The 20,027-nt window shown below is 38.8% G+C and overlaps 1 protein-coding gene across 10 annotated transcripts in view; it reads right to left on the reverse strand.

Annotated features, from left to right (window-relative positions):
* The window catches only part of GAB1 (GRB2 associated binding protein 1), a 98,902-nt gene that overhangs the window by 11,419 nt on the left and 67,456 nt on the right, over window positions 1-20,027 (reverse strand). For 6 of the 10 annotated variants that reach the window (XM_032108559.1, XM_032108554.1, XM_032108553.1 and 3 more), the window contains exons 4-7: window positions 14,415-15,016; window positions 12,499-12,584; window positions 11,989-12,292; window positions 340-429 (exon numbers count right to left, since the gene is read on the reverse strand). In XM_032108559.1, coding sequence (XP_031964450.1) covers window positions 340-429; window positions 11,989-12,292; window positions 12,499-12,584; window positions 14,415-15,016 — 1,082 coding nt within the window. The remainder of the gene's footprint in view (window positions 1-339; window positions 430-11,988; window positions 12,293-12,498; window positions 12,585-14,414; window positions 15,017-20,027) is intronic. The other 4 variants (XM_032108560.1, XM_032108557.1, XM_032108555.1 and 1 more) reach the window with 2 other exon arrangements.

Here is a 20,027-nt window from a genome sequence, read left to right on the forward strand (position 1 = left end):
GTAACTTAAGAGTTATTATGTACAATTTACAAGTTATTATATACTTGCTTCTAAATCAACAGACAAAAGTCAATCCAAAATACGAACAGCTACAACTTAAGAGATCAGAACACCCATGTTAATATCAAAGAAAAGTTTCCATGCACTGTTCAAGCCAGAAAGTTTTTAATTCCTTATATAGGAAACTGGTTGCTTGGCATGGAAAATGCATCCATGACCTTAGACTATAACAGAAAAGAATATGCCAGAATTAAAGTTACTCTAAAATAACAGTTCTCTTAACTTTTGCATCACTTATTTTTATAAAGCTCCATATACATACAGTGCTAAAGTACATACCCTTTCTTCTTGTAGTAAAGTCACCTATGGTTTGTGAATCAGTTCGCTCTAAACCATGTGGTTTAGGTCTTAAAATTTTAGGACTTTGACCTAATTGGCAAAAAGAAGACTCTCTTAATAATATTCTATTTATAAGTGGAAAACTGGAATTTTGTAAATAAACATCACAACCCCTGCAGAAAGGTTAATGCCACAAGCATAAAGCAAGCTGCTGAAGGAAATTTTACAGTCTAGCTGGGGCTCACACTAAGGGCTTAAGCACCAAACCAGAAACAAAGAAAACACTGCATGCAAGTAATAAATATATTGGAGGCAAGTGTAAAAGGTGTACAAAAAGGCTAAAAAGTGCATCAACAAATATTGTAACTGATTGTTACTACTAACTGGTTTCATTTAAAAAAATTAAAAATGCATATTTGAGGAATACCTAGCATGAAAGGAGAACAGTCATGTTTCAGATACAAGCTGAAGTACCCTCAGAGAAATTAAATCCTCCTTAGCACAAAATTACTTTGGAAATAATGACTCTTGGGAGTCTCTACTCCCATTGTACTCTTGGTAGGTCTTCTATCCACTGTGCATCTCCCACTTGAGACGCCCCAAGAATCTTTTTCCACAGTGCATTTGTTAAACTTGTTCCCCAGAGGTCTCCATCTGTCTGTACCAAACCCCACCACTCTGATCCTGCAGATACAGTGGGATTTTCTTCCTGAGTTTCCAGCCTGCCCCCCCTACCAAGGCACAACCCAACCTCCACCAGAAATGACCCTGGCATAAAAATACCAATCACCCCCCTACAGACAGCAATGCAAATCCCCTCTCAACAAGGATGTTCTTTAGCCAGCTTGACCAAACACTGCAAGGTCACACCATCTATTTCAAATAAACGTGATCAATAATGTCTAATAGCCCTAAGCTTTCATTAAAGTCTACCTGACGAAGTGTTAGCATTAAAAAAGGCAAGTGCCTTCAAGTGGTACACCAAGAAGCTATACGAATAAACCAAATGAATAGTTTAAGTCTGATTATGTTAGAAAGTTGCCCTACAGCACAAAATGGAAAAGGACTGGTACAGACTCAGGTGTGGGCTGGTACTCCCAGCAATGGGTGAGAATACTTTGTAAAAAATAAACTTGGCAACAAACACCAGAAGTTTGCAAATCTCTACCCCAAGGGCTTTGCATATGAAATGCTCTATTACTGTTATCACTGAAGTATTGGGAATAATCAAGTAACAACAAGAAAGGTAAATACAGAGGTTTTGTTCCGTATCTTAAATTCTACATAGTGCTTCTGAGAGACCATGCAGGTAAGATAAAATTTATTTATTCATTAGTAGTGCTGCATAGCAACTGCCTTAAAAAGAAAAGGACATGAAATTATTTTTACATAGACAGTTCTTTTCCAATTTCAAAATCAGATGCTCCTTTAAATGGCTCAATGTGCTGATGAAGAGTGAGCAGTTGGGCAATGCTGACCAAAGACACAGATTGTGAAGTGGAACACGAAGTATTTCTCACTGGAGCCAAGTCAAAAGCACGAGCCAGCATGTTGGTGTACTCAGTTCTGAGCTGATCCAATATTCTTAAGTCCCTTGCCTATAACTCTCTGATAAAAGCCTGCCTATTTAAAAAGACCAGGATCTTAAAATGGATTGAACAAATGTAGAAGTTCAAATTCAAACACTTTTTATTAAGGACAATTTGATTTGAATATCATTACCTGATCATAGTAATTTTGTATTTCACAGTTTTATAATCTGATTTAAAAGAAATCTGGCCCAATACAACTCAAATTAATATGCACTGATGTAAAAGCACAGATAGTAAGCACAGTGAGAAAACTAGCAGAGGTAACAGTTAATGAAATTATTTATTTATTAATAACCTCTGCTCTTATAACCAAACAGACTGAAGTGCCTGAAACCCATAATACAGAGATAAACTCAAGGAACTCAGGGCTGTGACTCATTATTTCTCCTTCTGTTAATGATGTTACATGGTCTAGTGCAGCCAACCTTCCTGAACTGGGATTAGCCCCATTTGTAAAACGTGGATATTATGTAACTGACTGCTTCACACTTAATTTAGCACTTACCAGCTACTTTGAGATTTTCAGAAGAGCTATAAAAATAAATACAAGTCCCTTTAAAACTTCTGCATCAGACAAGAACATACAAAACTCACTGAGCTTTCATCTCTTGCTGCTGGAAGACTGTTCAACCTCAATAAATTCGGTGGCAAAACAGCTTGCTGTTACCAACCAGCCTGGATAATGTAATATCTCGAGTTTAATGCGTCACAGAGAATTAAAATATTTGTGCAGGGTGTTTTCTTTTTTCTCCCTACAAAACAAAAAACCAAAAGGCCTAATCTCTGTTGAGGAGCTTACACTGTGCAACAGGAAAGACCTGGCACCAGGCAAAGGAAAAGAGGAGGGGGGGATCAAAATCACAAATCTGAGGTTACGTATTTGTGTAAGGGCAGAATTCTTTCACCCTGTTTTTTCCCATTTAAGAAGATAAAGTGACATGAGCCAGGGCACTGAAAGTCCTTAATAATATCCCTTGCTGACTTCAAAAGACAATTTTCCCCAAGGGCACACCCCTGTGTCTCTGAAAAGCAACAAACTAAATAAAATACGGAGGGGAAAGTGCTTCCCACCTGTACAGCACACTGGCCTCCCACATCTGTTCTATCCACAAATACTCACTAAAGGTAACGTGTCACGGGGCTGTTCTTCAAATCGGTGTAGTGACAGTAGGGCTCTATGGAGAGCTGGCTCCATACAGCATTCCAATGTCAGCAATACTGAGGAACACATTTCCTGTGGTTCCCACAGGCCCAGATTTACCTCATCTCACAAAATATAATACTTTTAACTTACACACCTATTCTGGGAAGGATAAATCTGGGTAAAGGAAAAAAAAAAGGTGTCATTTATGCAATTTTATTTTTTTTCTAACTGAAAAGGAAATAAATGTTGTGGCACCACTGGATGCAAACCTACACAGGAAAAAAAACCGAAATAAATTATGTCAAGTGAAACCAACCAAACAAGAAGTGAAAATTAGATGTTTTCACTGTTCAGTCAAGTCACCACCTGTGAAATGCAAAATGCTACAGCCATGAGAGAGAAGCTCAGCTTCTGCACATTCTATCAGATTGTACAAGGGCACTCTGAGCTGAAAAATCACTAATGAAGTCTATTTTTCTAACAAATGGCTGTTTGTACAAACTGCCAGGCACTGCAGGCGATCATGGCTGTGGCACTGGAGTGCACTCAGATGCACGAATTCTGCTCCTGACATTTGGGGCACGTCAATGCCGCCTTTGTCTGTGAAGTCACTGGGAGAAGGGTCCATTTCATGTGTTGGAGTTTGTTTCAAACAACACTTTAAACTGCAAAACCTTTTTGGTTTCTGCATCGGCTCTTGTTGTTTTCCATAAAACACTTGGAATATAATATTGGGGGGGAGAAAAGTTGTCCCACTGCAGTAAATTCCTGCATCAGTGTAGGTGGGTCCTAATGTTTTTGGTTTTGAGGACATAATGCTGAAGAGATTCATTTGTTCTCAGGCTACTGCTTTGAAACACCAGAACTAAACATGATTTCTGTTAAGGACACTTCTTTCCTGACTGGATGCTTGCTCCATGGCTTGCTGGCACAGGATTCCACGTCAGGAAATTGCAAACATACTCACAAAAGAGGCCAACTCTTTTGTTTAAATACCAGCTATTTAGGGCTTACAGTTTTAAGGTAAATATACTAACGTGACATAAAATTTGAGAAATGCATGATCTGCTAATGCTGCTTCCTGGCCAACAGGACTAATCCTCATGAGACAAGGAGATCAGATGTAGGAATGCTAAAGCAGTGCTGTGCTTGGGATAGGAGGAGGAGAGCAAAAGGAAAAACAAGCCACATAAATGCCCTGCATCCACACAAAAGTGCTTTCGGTGAGAAATAACTAACAGCAGTTTCTTGTTTCCATTAACAAAATACACATATTGCTCCCTTTTCTTCGTAATTAGATGGAACTGAATTTTGCACTGAGGTCCAAGAATTCCCATACTCAGAATCACTGTAGATTTTTCCTTGAAAAACAAGGCTGAAACTCACTGGTTTACTCCCACAGGGTTTACTATTTGCTTTTCAATTCTGCAGAATAAACTCCTGCTTTCCTTCTCTTCCTCACCCTAGTGAACCCTGATTCCCGAGTACATGGTCTTCAACACAGAGCTCTACAAATATCCTGAATTTGCTTTTTCATCTCTGTTTTTGTAAGACTGTTTCCTGCCAAGGTACTTCTAATTAGAAACATGTATTTAGTTATACAACATTCAATTGGATTTCCATACTAATATCCACCAACAAATAGGAATATCAATAATGTGCTTTGTTCTGGTTGGTGATAAGACATGGATGCTGATAACTATAGTCTCTTCAGAACAATAAAAACAAACTGAAATCAACTTATTCTTCAATGTTATGAAATATAAAAAGCAGTCACATAAAGAGAGGCTCTCCAGTCTTCTTAGACATCTTTATCGCCTCAAAATAACTTTTTACAGAGAACTGGTACTTTGAATGTTCCAGAAATTAAGAATGAATTTGGAAAAAATACCTGATTATGAAGAAGCCCAACTGGATCTGACAGCTAAAGTTCACTGGTATTCCTAAAATATTTGGCAAATGCCATAAAACTACTCAGAGAATACCAAAGCTATTAATCATCAAAATACTATTTGACTGCTCTAATTTGTGAGTAACTCTAGATGTCTGTATTTTAAAAGCCCCCAAAGCATGATGAACTGAAAGCATTCAATAACAAAGACTGTTTTAAAACCAAAGTACAGTGTTCTGGAGTGTTTATTGATTAGCAGTTTAATGCTGCACTAAGATTCGTGAAGTCCAACAGACTTCAAAAACAAAACACAGAAAAAAAACCTGAATTTAAATTATTCACCAGAAAAGTAAAACTTAACATTAAGCCTGTTAAAAACCAATGGATAAGCATGATAATACGGGCATCAAAAACTATGTCTTCTTGAAAAAACTGATGACACAGCAAAGAAAAGAAAAATTTTATGAAGAGAAATAAAAATAGAGCATTATTACCCATGTTCTCTTGTTCCTGCTCTACCTCATATCTTTGGAGTTTAAAGTTACTTAAAAAAAAAAATCCCTAGCCCTAATCCCTAACCCTAATCATCCCTAGTACTAGTATAGAAGTATTGCAGTTTGTCTTCAGAAAACTGGTATGTTTAATTTTGTTACAATCACTGTGTCCAGCAAAGCGCAGCTTCCTCTGCAGCTGTGATACAGCCATCCAAATGAAATCTTTATTGAAATTATTTGTTGTTTCAAAGTTTTGGAAGACAAATCACAGCTGCAAGTTAAGGACTGGTGCATCACAGCAAGGAGTTACGTAAACTTCATTTAAAGCCATTAAGTAAAAACTAGACTTGTACAAGTAATTTAGTACAGGCATGGAGGAAGCGTAATTTTCAGCTAAATGGGAGCTTGTGGAGGACAAAGAAGAAAAAAAAAATCAATAATTTTGTACTCAACTTGCTTTAGGAACTCTGAGGAAGCACCTAAACAGTCCCCAAAAGCTTAATTTTTTAAAATTCGTAAATGGAACGAACAAGGGGTGTAGCTTCCAAGACAGAATAGAAGATTAAATGCATGGATTTCTTAAAAGCAAAATGAACAATACTTCTATTCAGAAAAGTCATCGCAAAAATTACAATTTCTTTTTCAACAGATCTTTAGTTCAGTTCTTGCTGCAGATTGAAATCACCATTCTCATATTTTCAATGCCTACTTGTCCTAAAGCCTCAGGACATAAGTGAACCTTTATTAAAGAATATGCAAGACAATGATGATAGTGTAGAACATTGCAGTGTTGCCAGTTCCTAATTATTATTGTTTTAAAAGAACTGTCAGCTCCCGCTGTCACAAATGCTCTAAGTGTTTCTCTGAAGTTTTATTTAAGGATGGCGTGCTGCTCCTGCTGTATCAGGACATGCAATATATTCACAGTGTCCAACTTAAATATTTACATGTTTGAGTGCCTAACAAGGAAACTGTTCATCAGGCTATTTATAACTACCTTCATGATTAATGAGGGTTCTTAATTTCCTTAACAACTACCTACTTTGCCTGGGATTTGTAGAGCATGCATGCTACACTGCAACAATGGGAGATTATTCCAGTCATCCAGAAGCATCACAGTGGGTCCTATGGGGACCAGAATGTGGCAGGTGCTTCCTGCCATGGGAAGGCTCTGTACACAATTACCTTTTCAAAGTGGGCCTGGGCTCTTTTATAAAGAAAACTGGAATTCTCTGTGAAGTTAATCCATTTGGGAGATGCTCATGAGGAGTGGTGGCAAAGATACAGCCACATTTTTAGAAGCAGTCCACGTATTTGTGGTTTAACCACACAAATTATGTCTTTTAACATATTAAATGAGAAAAAAACTATGAGAGAAACAACCAGATAAGATTTTTAACATTTTTAAAAACAATCACGATTTCCAACTCCATGAGAATTTTCTTCCTCTCCCTTGGTTTCTTTAGTTTGTTTGTTTTCTTGTTTTCAAGCTGCAACTGGGTATTTTCTTGGCATGAAAAGAAATGTGTGCATCACTCACTGCCTCTAAATCCAAGTTTACCACATGCTGGGCTGAAAATTACCAAGGGCCAAGCAGCAGCAGTCTCTTTTAAAGGCAATCATGTGGACTTAAGTTTTAGGAAGCCTCTCAGATTAGATGCTGATATACTTTTGTTGAAACATAAGCCTTAAAAAAAAAAAAAAGTTCAAATGCACTACACTAACTATTGGTTATTTTTTCTATCAGCAAAATAATCTGTGCTGCCCCACCCAAAACTAGGACTGAAAATATTGTTCAAAATAATCTTGAATGCAATTAAACCCTAACAATATTTGGACAAATAGAGTTGCTATTCAAGACAAACGGAGCAAAGTACAGTACCATGCTGTCAGCTGGGAACCCTAAATTCTGTACCGCCTCTGTCAGCAACCTGCTGAGTGATCCTGAGGGCATCGTTCTATCTCAGCTCCCCATGACCTTGAACTAGGACCTGTGCTAAACAGAACTCTCCCAAAAAGTGCTTTTAAGTATTATTGATCAAAAAATTTACAAAAATGACATTTATATTTATTCATTCATTCATTCATTCCATTCATATATTATATTCAAATGAATGAGATTTAACTTTTGATTTTTATTCCATCATGGCCATGAATTGTTAATTCAGCCATATGCCCACTGTTCATGTATTTCTTTTCAGAACCTTAAAAAACCCACTTTGGTAGAAACGTGCTATGACACGGAAGAAAGAAGTTACTGATTAAATGTAAGTTGGGCATCAAACTGAGATTCTGAGGAAGTAAACTCCCCCATCACCAATTCCATTGTTGACTTTACACTTTGGTTCAGATATTGAAAAACTGTATTTTATCAGTCAAGATGACAAGCACATGTTTCTTAAGAGATTTCAACCTTACAGATGGGATGGTGTTATATAGCTATAAGGACTTGTTCTGGATGGCTCCTAAACAGTTATTTAAAAAACCCCAACAAACTGGTTTTGTAGTTGTTTGGTCTTAAAGTCTTGTTTTAAGATGAGATACCCCTCTGCCCTAGCCATGGAAACAAATCCTGGGGCAGGAGGGGGTCACTGTCACGCCCAGAGGTTCACAGACACACCCATCTCTCAAATGCTGCATCATTGAAATGCTTCCTCCTGGCCGGTAAAAAACAATTCACACCTTTTTAATTTTATTTTTGACCACGAACTTTTCCCTTGAAAAGAGAACCTGGTTGTTCTTTGCTGCCTTGTCTGTCTAGGGAGTCTTCCTTCACCTCGCTGCATTTGGGCACCTTTAATTGTACTGCTCCTTCTTGGACAAACAGTATTTTGAGGAAGGTGTGTCACCATCACAACAAAAGTCACTTTTGTTCTGTGTCAGAACCAGTCACTGTCTTTGAACAATTCAGGGAGTAAGACCCAGCTGCATGGGTGGATGCAATATTTTTTTCTGCTTGAAGCCTTTTACAAGCAAACACACTTCCAATTTAGCATCCATGCAACTGTGGCAAGCTAAAGCAGCCAAAAAGCAGAAATACAAAAATTAATATAGCCAATGGTCCTATGTAACTAAAGAAACAGCACCCTGAAAAAAACCAAACTAAAAAAGAGATTATTTTTGTCATTCAATTACAGGTGAATGCAGAAAAGCATCTGCCAAACACTCTCTGTTTTGTCCCAAGCAATACATCACTTACCTTTTGGTATGCTTCTCTAAAGAAAAAAGAAAGTGCTTTGATTCAAGTTATTGGGGCAGGAGGCCAACACTATGTTTTGAAATTACTTTCAAGACTTCCAGAAAGTACTGGAAGCTCCCCATATTTACAGAAGCAGCTGTGAGCTAGAGAAATGAAACTACACAAATCTGTATTGTAATCTCAAGGCTGTAGATATTTTTACTCATTATTACTTTTTAACCCATTTTCTGAAACCAAGCTCTCCTAGAGACCAGTGGAAAAAGAAACAGACTGGGGACATCAAAGAGCCTAAGGCTCTCACAGCTGGGCTGCACAAGTCCTCAGAAGAATGTCCACATACTTCAGGGAATTTTAGACCTATAAGCTACATTTAGTTTACCTATGTCAGAATCACGACTTCTCTATACTTCTGCATAGTTGTAACTATTCTGAACAATTTGGAGAGTATTTATGATTTGATAAACTATCCTGAGTGTCAGTTGCTTATATCAGAACTGTGAAGAGCTTACATGGTACAGTCACTACTGCTGATGGACAGACTGCCAGGTCCTTGCTGCCTGACACGTTGTTCTTCAAAGACAGCACAACCAGAAGGGAGTGAGTCTCAGTTTCATCTCAGGTTGGCAAAACTGAACAGTAAAGGGAGAAGAGAGATGCTGCCATCACTGAGCCTTCCATTTTCTACCCTTGTCGAACTATACTGCCTGTAAGCAGCAAGCCCTTAAACAAAAGGAAAACAGAGGAGGTGCTAAACACATACATTTGACAACAAAAAGCAGTGTATCCTTTCTTTATGTGCTGGCTTCACTGCATTATTTCTTTATCAAATGCATTTTTAGCACTGGATGGAACAAACCTCCCTGGCCCACAAGAACATGACTGAGCTAAAGCTAATGCTCATGTGAAAGGTGGTGGTGGTATTTCTAATAGCTTCCAAAAAGCTTGGAGGCAGTGCAAACACTGTTTTTTCAGCAATCTGTAACCAATAAAAAAAAGATAGAGGAGCTTCTTCTGGTAGAACATGAGATGTGCCCTCATAACACCTTACTCCCAACACATCTGATCTCTGCAGTACTTTAGAGAAATCTTCGGGAGAAGCACTGGTAGTCTTCAACAGAAGTTCTTGAACCAATGGCATATTAAACCCCCTCAACATTTAAAGGAGCAATAGCCAGAAGGTAAATATTTTATGTTCCATTTCCTCCCCTTCTGTGTCTGCCAAAGGTTTATTGAACACACAGGCCTTTCTGACGCTTTCTGTGCACTAATTTGTAGCAGAAGAGCATTGCAGTACATTTACATAAGCAGAAACAAACTGGTAATAGAAGCTGCTACAAGAACTTGAAAGCTGAAAAAGCAATGCAGAAGAATATAAAGCACACACTTATTTTAGTTAAGTAAAGGTCCACTTAAACAAAGGCTTTATCTAATTGAATCCAAAGGAACCTGCAGTTTTATTTTCCCAAAGGTATATTTGGAAGGAGTTGTGTGGAGATCTCAACTACTGAAATGGGAATATATCACCATCCTGATGTGTCATCAGATCTGCTCTTCACAACAATGGAAAACTCGCAGTGGTGCATTTGATAAAATTAGAGTGAGGCGGGGGGGTGTGTGTGTGTTACTAAGACCAAACCCTCAGTGATAAATCAGAATCATTACCATTCTTGGCAGCTCAAGATATTCACAAAACTTTTTTTTTCAGCCCCTAAGCATCTACTATACAATATTTACTTTTAGGGACAGTTTTACTTTAAAATCACTTTCTCTTGTAAATTATATTAAACAATTCTATTATTTTACAGTGATAACATCTTCCAAAAGTCTACAGGCAAAGATTTCACCCAGTAACTCTACACTCATTAGAAGGTATGTTAGCACATCTAAAAGTCCTTCCCCTGGTATTAGATACGTCTTTCTAGCTGTAAAGCATTTGAGGACGGGAGCAAAGCAGGAGCCTTACATGCCACTTTCTGAATGTGAAACACTAATTCAGTTCCAAAAAGAAAGATGCAAGAGCAACGATGCTGCCCCAGCAGACATCTGTGCGGTGGCTTTGCGCTGCCAACAGCAAAAGTGAGATGCTTTTCAACACATACATTTATTACTTTTGAAGGTCAAACATTTTATCAGTAAAATACACAAACTAGCCAGTCTGGGAAAATATTTTAAATCAGTTCAGTTCAGTTTATTCTGAGAATGTTTTCCAGTATCAACTTCCATCAATCTGTTCCTGTCCAGTATTTCTTAAGAACTAAGCAAAACTGCTGTCTGGTAACACAGAAACAATTAAACACAAGCAGAGAGCCAAAAGTCTTAAAAAAGGCCATGCCTCACTTTTTGAAGATGGACAGGCAGAATGAGACTTGGTACTTTCCATTTCACACCGCTCGTCTATCACAGTGATACTCTATTTTCCTTAATTACAGGCTGTTTTCACTTAGTGGTAAAAATACTAATTTAAAGGTTTAGTTAGCAAATATTTTGGACCATCTGGATATTTGCCATCACACTTTCCCACAATGAAGTCAGTCATTCTCAATGTAAATACTAATTTTTTCAAGTACATAAGATTAAACATAGGACTTACTCAAATGCAAAATAGGGCAGACATTTGACCTAATGTTCTTTAGTTCCCTCTTCTACAAGAAAGTAAGTTATCTTGTCTCAATAACTTAGTAGGGAAACAAGTTCTTTAAGCATTTCCCTGTATTTCTAGTAAGATGGCTGATAAAACATTTTAGAGAAACTGGAAAATCCAATCTATTTATTAGAGATTCTCTATACAAGTATCTCTCATAGACACATTGCAACCCAATTGTCTTGGTTCCTTAAGAAGTCTGGTGACCCAAATAACCCTTATTTTAAGGTAAAATAAACACATTATGCACCAGATCCAAGAGATTACTTTTTTAGAATAGATTTGAAGGGGCCCTCTAAAATGAGTGTGTGTACTGATCCTGTACCAAGCATTGTTATGGCCATAAATTTGTGTTCTACCCAATGCTTTGTATTCTCTCTCTGCATCACGAGTGTCTTCTATATATAAGGAGACACTTCTGAATCTTAGGAATTCAGTGACATTTTTTCATTAGTAACTACAGCAATAAAATCTAACCTTATGCCTTTATTTGGCATTGTTATTGTGATGTTTTAATAATGTTAAAAATACTCCTAGGGCTCCCCTGTGATTTGGTTATCTCATGGGATAAAAATCATTTGCCAAATAATTTCTAAAAACATGATCATTTGCCACAAATCAGAAGTTGAGAGAGCTATGTTATTTTCTTAGATGATAAAAATTAGCTTCTCTTGGACATTTTCCTCACCTTTTCTGTCTGGTTTGAGGTTCCGATCCACGGGCGGTGGCTCACATTCTGCAGCAGGTACCGACCGTCTGGGAGGGGTTTTTGGGCTGGACCTGAAACCCATGTGAGCAGGAGGAGGGACTTGCTTTCCAAATAATGGAAAATCAAACGTGCCTGGTATCATTGGTACATAGTTTGTTTCCTGGATGGGTTCAGTGAAGCTGCTGGAATGCTGTCGTGGAGGAGAGTTGGGATTCATTGGGACATAATTTTCATCTAGTTCTTCACTTGAAACACTTCCCACTGTCAACATGCTTCTGTTTTTCTAGAATTAACATATATTTCCTTTAACAAAATAAGTTATGCAATCAGCTGTGAATCATATGAGTCTTTTAACCTAATCTACTCAGATTAATATATTCTATTGAAACTGAAAAATCACAAACACTGCACAGCTTGCTTTGTTACTTAGGAACAAAGAGCATTCAAGCACTGTCACTGCTGCCTCTCATCAGATCAAGTCATACTTACAAAGTGGTTATGGAAGCCCTCCAATGAATTAGATCTGTCATTCGGAAACGTTCGTGGAATATCATAACAGTCTTGAGAACTAATTTCTAAAGAAACAAGAAGAGAAAGTGGCTATTTATCACCCCTGTTCCTGTCACTTGGCACAGGTATCCAGAGACTGTTGTTATTTACTGTCTGCTTCTGAGAGCACACAAACACACCTCCTGAAACTGTGGCCCTATCTATATTTGAGAGGACTGTGTTCACAAACAACCTTAGTGCTCATCAGTCACAACTTGAAGCTCTTACAGTGGTGTTTTTCCATGGCAAGTAAAGAGAAATGAATTTTTGCTTTTAAAGAAGCAGCAGAGTCTATCTTTTAATTGAGCAGGTGTACTAACTTAGTGTAAGAGTGAGAATCTGGGCCCTCATGAAAAACCTATTCTAAAATAAACAAACAGCAGATGCAGTTTAAGGTCTGGAGAAAGGTTTTCTGACTGATGCCCTTTGCTTGGAAAGTGCTGATTCAACAGGATCCCATCTGTTGCAGGAACAAGTGAATCCCTTCTCAGCTCCCCAGTGTGGTCTCCAGGGGCTTTCAGTTGGAGTGAACTGCTGCAGAACCGAAGATCTCTCCCTTTTTGGAGTCCTGGATCTTGGCAGTCCCCATTAAGCAGGTCCTCAGCTCCATGGCTGGTTCTTTGTTGGACAGGGGTCTTTGTGAGACTCCTGGCTCCCAGGTGCTGCTCATCCGTGCAGGCAGCAGGCTGCCTTACCCTGTGGCAGGGACGCCCCTCTTCATGATGCCAGCATAGAAACTGGGCAAACTCTGGGGTTTATCCCCACCTTGCCCTGAAAAATACCTCTGAAGTTTTTTTGGGATTTTCACCACAGAGGAAAGATAAACAACTCTATCCTTAAGTACCAAATTTAAACAGTGTTTTCAGAAAGACTACTTTCCTGAGGCAGATAATCTCAGCTTTGAGAAAATAAGCAAAATAAATAAGCAAAAAAATAAGCAAAATAAGGATCTTTCATAGTGTTACTTTGTAATTTTAAAACACTAACAACCACCAATATTTTACACTCAGTCTACAAAATGAATGACAAATAGAACAATACTATCTGAGCATCTCTATGATCACACCTATTCTGTATACTGCCTCCTCTAAAATCCTTGAATTCATCCCTCATTTCAAACAATTCTCCTTTAAAATCACCTCTAACATTAGTATCAACTTTAACCAGCATAAAATTTCACTTTAAAAACAACACTGTAATACCCACCTGCTTCAGAAATCTGAAAGAAAATGAAACCCTTAGCCCAAGAGTGGTTAACAAGACAATACACAACGCAGCATATCTGGAATACCAACGTTTAGGTGGCCACAAGGAACAACCTTAATTTTACTTAAAAACTGCAGTAAGCAAATCTATCACAAGGACAGAAAGAAAGCCTGGTGGCAATGATCATCAAATCAGGGTTGATTTCAAAGCTCTGGGTATACACCATATCCCACTGAGCTTCATGAAACACTTTCAGCTCCTGCAGACTGGACCACCCTTCACTAACCTCACTTTGGTCTTTCTGAAAGACTGATAATGGTAGTATTGAATTCAGTTATATGAGCTCATTACCAAATAAATATGTCTAGAACTTCAAATATTTTTAGCCAAGGCTGAATGCCACAGTGCAATGTGCATCCCTTACCGATGTTCTGTGCCTTGCTGTTCTGATGGTTTCCTTTAAAAATATCCTTTCCTCTTTCTTACGTATTTTAAACACTGTGAACACAGATCACTTTGTGAGGGGCTACACACTTGTTCCTACAGGCTAGAAATGCCCCTCACATCATTCAGCCCATTCGTATCCGTCGTATCACATAATTTAACACAAAAATTCTGCAGGACCACACATGGAATAATAGAATACTGACCTTTCCGGAAGACATTCAAATCTCCCGTTGAAATGGTGTTACTGCGCGAGGGTGGCGCTCCTGCGACGGGGATGCAGTAGCTGCTGTCAGTGTCGGAAGCAGTGCGACTGATGCTACAGGTTTCCACAGGAGAGCGATCTGCCGCCTGGTGAGGTTTGGGTGGCCGAGGTGGAGGGATGTCTGGAATAGTCTCCAGTTTTGAAGTCTGAGACAATGTTCCCTCTGGGAAAGTTCGCGGGATCTGATAAGTACCTCCAGGTGTGGGGGGAATGTCATAGCTAATGGAGATGTGCCTCATCTGTGCGTCTAATGACGTTGCTGACGGGGTATTGAAAACATGCTGCTCTCCTTCTGCATCAGTCCCAGATGGAGATGCTGCCTTGGGCAAAACATCCTGGGAGTAACTCCTAGGCAGGTTGTAAAGGCTGGAGTCTGCCAGCGTCAGCACGGGGCGGGAAGGCGGGGAGTCGTAGACGCCCTGCTGCGGGAAGAAGCCGTTCACAACGTGCTTGCTCCCTGATGGAGCAGGGTTTTTGTGGGAGGGCAGGTTATCATTGCAGTCTGTTTCTGAAGAGCTGGATTTTGCAGAGTCACCATGAGATCTACATGTGAGATTGCGAGATTAGAATGTTGATGAACACATAGAGAAAAATAAACATTGCAAATCATAAACACAACGTTTATCATGTAACCAACTAAAAAGTCAACCAGTGTCTTCCAATTTTTTATTTTTATTTTTTTTAAATGAGGTGCAGGAACTTAATTATTAAACAAACAGTAGTACCTAAGGACCCTAAGTAGCTATATCCATACAAATCCATGCATGTGAAATACATAGCACAGTTGTGGAGCTTTACCAACAGCTCCACAACAGGTTGATGTTTCATAAAGCAAGTGATTTTCATGATGCCAGTTTGAAGCTGAGTTTGTTTGGGGGCTGGAGGTTTTTTTAATTCTTATTTTTTTAACCCATGCTGCAAACTAGCAGCACTTTATTGGCTTTGTTAAAGGTAAAAATAAGATGTTCAATACTTGGATTTGCAGTACTTGCTAGTTCTAATCCTTATGAACAAAATGTTAAGAGGAAAAAATATGACTGCTTGTAACCCCCCTAAATGCATGCCTGAAGTTATACTGACCATATAGGACTCATTTGAAATACATAAGGAAAAGAGAAATAAGAGATAAGATCATAAATAGGAGGCAAATAGTATGTTCTTTGAGGAGAAAAAATCCATAGGTTGCATGTGCAACAGAGAGCTTTTGTCTTGAATGCAAATGAAGGCAGTGTTGTTAGATAAAGTTGCAGAGAAATTTACTTTTGATTTCTCAGGAAATTCTTTTATGAGAACAGCACTCATTAGTACTGGTACTAACCACTACCAGTAAACTTACATGGAAAGTAACCATCTTATAATAATTTTATTTCCTTTGTAAACCCCCCCATTTACCGTGCTCTAGGCAGACAAATTCTGTTATCAGTCTGGCTCCTTGCTTAAATGAAAGTCAAGACAGTGGCAAAATACTAACACTGGAGATGTTAGTGGTGTAGTTAAGGAAGTCCATACACTTTTTGATCAAACATACCATGATATTTCCTATTTTCATTACCTCAATACCATACCATTGTGTTAAGTTATACATGCATATGAAGACAGGAAATTCAGCCTCTGAATTTTAACTATTTTCAAAAGTCAGCATTAACCACTAATCACGATAAGAACACCATGTATAATTCTGAAAACACACAGTGCATAGTTGACAGGAACAGACTACTCCCGGTTTGGGGGTTTTTTCAATGACTTCTGTACTTCAGGAATTTTAATTTTTCCCTTTAGTACAGCTCAATAAAAAAATCAATTGGCTTAAACATTCCATTAACCATTGGTTATTACGATAAGTATTAAAGCATTTTTACACCTCAGTTTAAAATAATGGCAAAGCTGGATGTAACACAATGATAACTCCTCACTTTATAAGCAGAGGATGACTATGACATGAATTCAGTGTTATCACACATGGGCATCACATAAGAGCAAATTATGGTAAGTGGCCAAACTATCCCTTACTCAGTGCTAGGACTGGACATCTCTTTCCACATACCAAAAAAAGAAAACTGTCCAGCCTGTTGATCCACAAGGACTGCGCATTAAGGTGCACAGAGAGGAGGTGGGGCAGTGAGGCAAGGGGAGCCCAGCAAAAAGCCAGCCTCCACATACTAAAAACCACTTGTTAACAGAGACCCAGGAAAAAGGTTTATAAAGTGTTTTAGTCTGAGGGGTAATCATCTCATTTTTGCAAATAACGTGTTCGGGCTGACTTGACCACTCATCCTTTTCAGCTGATTCTTTTCCCATCTGCAGGAATCAATATAACTGATTAAACAGAATATTATGAACAAAATGGCAGCAAAACTGCTTTTGTGTGCCAGCAATCTGGGACACCAACAGAGAAGAAAGCATAGAAAAAACAGGATAGACATAAAAATAAATAACAACCAGCTCTCTCTTTTCAGAAAATGGAAGCCAAAGTTACATAGTTTTTCTGTTAAAACTCGCAGAACACCATGCAAGACGAGTCTCAAACAAACAATAATTTCAGGCAAGTTAATGGCTCTCTGATTAATTTCTCACACGTGTTCCAAGAATGGCTACTGTTCACTCACTGCAGTGGAATCTTTTTACTTTCAAAGTCTTCTAATAGCAGGTATTCCTGCCCTTCTTCTGAGAGAAAGGGTGACCCTTGGCTGGTTCATACACATAGGAAAGATGAGGAAGACAGCATTTAGTATTTCAATACACCTCTCGAATGAGCCAGAACAATAAGGGATTTGGAAGTAGTGTTTGGCTGCATTTTCTTATCTAGGATTCAAATACAAACCTTAAAAATCTCACTAAATGCTACAGTGAAACAATGTTCTTTCTCAAGTCAGCAGCGATTAGAGCATAAAACTATTTTAGATGAAATACTGCATGATTGTTACAGCTGCAATTGCTGCATCCAAGGCATTCTCACAACAGCATGTGGTGCACTCTGTGACACTGTAATGAATGCTGTCTGAAACACTACAGTCCTCAGAAATCCCAAAGAGGCAACTCAGATACTTCTATGTTTCACAGTTACTCCTCTCACCGAGAAAAGAACCTCAAAGCCTTGAAATAAAAATCAATGGTTCCCAGATTACCTGTAAAGTAACATGCAGAATCAGAATAGAAAATGTTCCCTCTGCATATTGGACACTTTTAAGTCTAAAGGGAAAACATCATAGAAATCACCATTTAAGTAACAGTAGCTGCCTGTTTAAATACAGCTATTAAGCCTTGCACTTTACACCAAGTCTGTATGAAATACACAGATAAATTGTTACAAGCCTGGAAATTAATAGGAAAATGATGCAGCCATTTGGTTTTCTTTCTTTGCCTGTAAGGATGTGGACTGGGGTAGAGTCCACTCTTACAAATCATCTTAGTAATGTGCTACACAGATACACGAAGCTCTCATTCTATAGGAAAATGTCTATATGCTCTATGCTGTGGTCCAAATCCAGCAGCTTACCCACTTTATCAGACATAAAACATAGGCAGTCCTTTTAGGTGGAACTGAAAGTCCAGTAAGACTGTTATTCTGAATGTTCATTACTACAGCCTTTTTAATGAAAGGACACAGCTATTTAGTTACATAAAATAAACTAAGCCCATATAATATCCAAGTGATCGCAATGCCAATGTCTTCAAATATTCCTACAAAACCATCATTTATTTAAACAATCTCTAAACTCCCAAAGATTTTGTTCAGTTCTTTCAGTTCTCTAGGCATTGTATCTCCATTGGACTTTTTGCCTTGCCCTGTACCTTCTTCCTTGTGTCACCAGTGACTTCCTTGAGAAATTTTGCAGGCTAATCAGGGACTCTGTACTTTGCCATATTTTGTGCCCCCTTCTATGGTCTCCTCAGTTGCTACTTAACCCACACATCACATAACTGTGGAAGTCAGGTCAGAAAGTCAATTACACACCCCAACCTTCATAATTCCTAAAAACACTTTCATGCTGTGGTGGTAAAACTCTGCTGAGCCTGTCCCTCTCAGAAGGAAACGGGCACTCAGACACATTTCTGATGGGGCAGGGCACTGAAATCCAAGTCAATTCCTCTGCCAAGCTGCTCTGGAAGTGAAACCAAACTTAAAAGCTTTTGGCAGGAACACTGACATACCTCCTGGGCCCTATCAGCCTCTCAACATCACTAAACACTGAAACCTTTAACACTGGGTTTCCCCTTCTCCTGCAGGAGGTCCTGGGGCACACCAGGCTGCCTGTAACCTGCACATTCCATACTCTGGGGGAACTGTAGGCGCATTCCCTTGTTTTAGAAGGAAGACTGTAAAGGGTGGATACTTTTCTACCACACAATCATCAGTAAATGGAGCCGGAAACTCCTCAGGCAAAACAGAGCAAGATAAAAATGCCAAGGGAGCGCAGAACACATGGCACAGGAAAACTGGCAGAGCATCAAGGTGTTGATGCAGAAGGCACTGCCACTAAAAGGCATGACCTAAGGAAGCATGAGAAATGCTCATGAAAACACTCTCAAAGGAAGCTTTCCTCAGCCTTCCACGTACTTGTCTGTAATCACAAAAAGAGTATGTTTTGTTTATTTTTCTGGAAGTACCCCAGCAGATTTTATTTGAAATTACTGCAGAAAAGAAGCTTGCCAGAGGGATTTATAAGGTTCTCCTACAGAATCCTCAAGGCTGGAAAGGACCTCTGGACACTATCTGCTGAGCTTTTCCAATACCTCTAAGCAAACCCTTCAAAATCAGGTAAGGCTCCTCAGGAGCTTGTCCAGTCAAGTTAATTTGTGGTTCTTTTAAACCATTTTTTTTAAAGAGGACAGATTCCAGTATGTCCCTAGGTAGCCTGTTCTAGGAATGGCCACCATGACCCATTCTGGCAAACCACAGTGATATTTCCCAGGCAGCTTCTATGAATATCATATCCTCCTATGCAGGAGGTGCTGTACATTTATTTAAGTTAGAAGTAGCAGTTGGAGAAATAAATAGAGATTCAATTCGGTAGAAGTTCTAAATTTTTCCTTCAAATTTCCTATTGCACACTTCTTTAAAGAACTGACTGTGTAGGTACTCTTTATTCAGTAAAAAATAAAGCTTATTTGAGCTTCCTTTTATATATCTGTTATTTGGAAAAAGCTGAAATGGATATGGAAGCTGAGTGGTTTCAGCCTCTGCATTCTTAGTTATCATAAAATAATTGGCTTTTTTCTTGTTTAAGAGTCTGACCCATGCTAGTAATAGTAAACAAATACCTCTTGAAGATCACGGTACTCAGTGATGTGGTAACCTTGCAGGTGATAATAAAATCAGCATGTTTTTAAAACCCCTTCCATGAAAGCCTTAACCGGCAAAACTGGGGCACCAAATGCCAGGAGGGAGAAAGGCTAAATTCATCCAGCTTTTTCTAGTCCTAGACTAGACTAAGCACACCAGATTGTGGCTAAAGAAAGGGTACTTCTCTGCTCTGTGCCATGCACCACTCCAAGCTACAATGAAATGCTTGGATTGCTGCATTACTGTGATACTTCTGGTGGCAATTGCAGT

Source organism: Corvus moneduloides, chromosome 5 (assembly GCF_009650955.1).
Source record: "Corvus moneduloides isolate bCorMon1 chromosome 5, bCorMon1.pri, whole genome shotgun sequence".
Classification (NCBI taxonomy): Eukaryota; Metazoa; Chordata; class Aves; order Passeriformes; family Corvidae; genus Corvus; species Corvus moneduloides.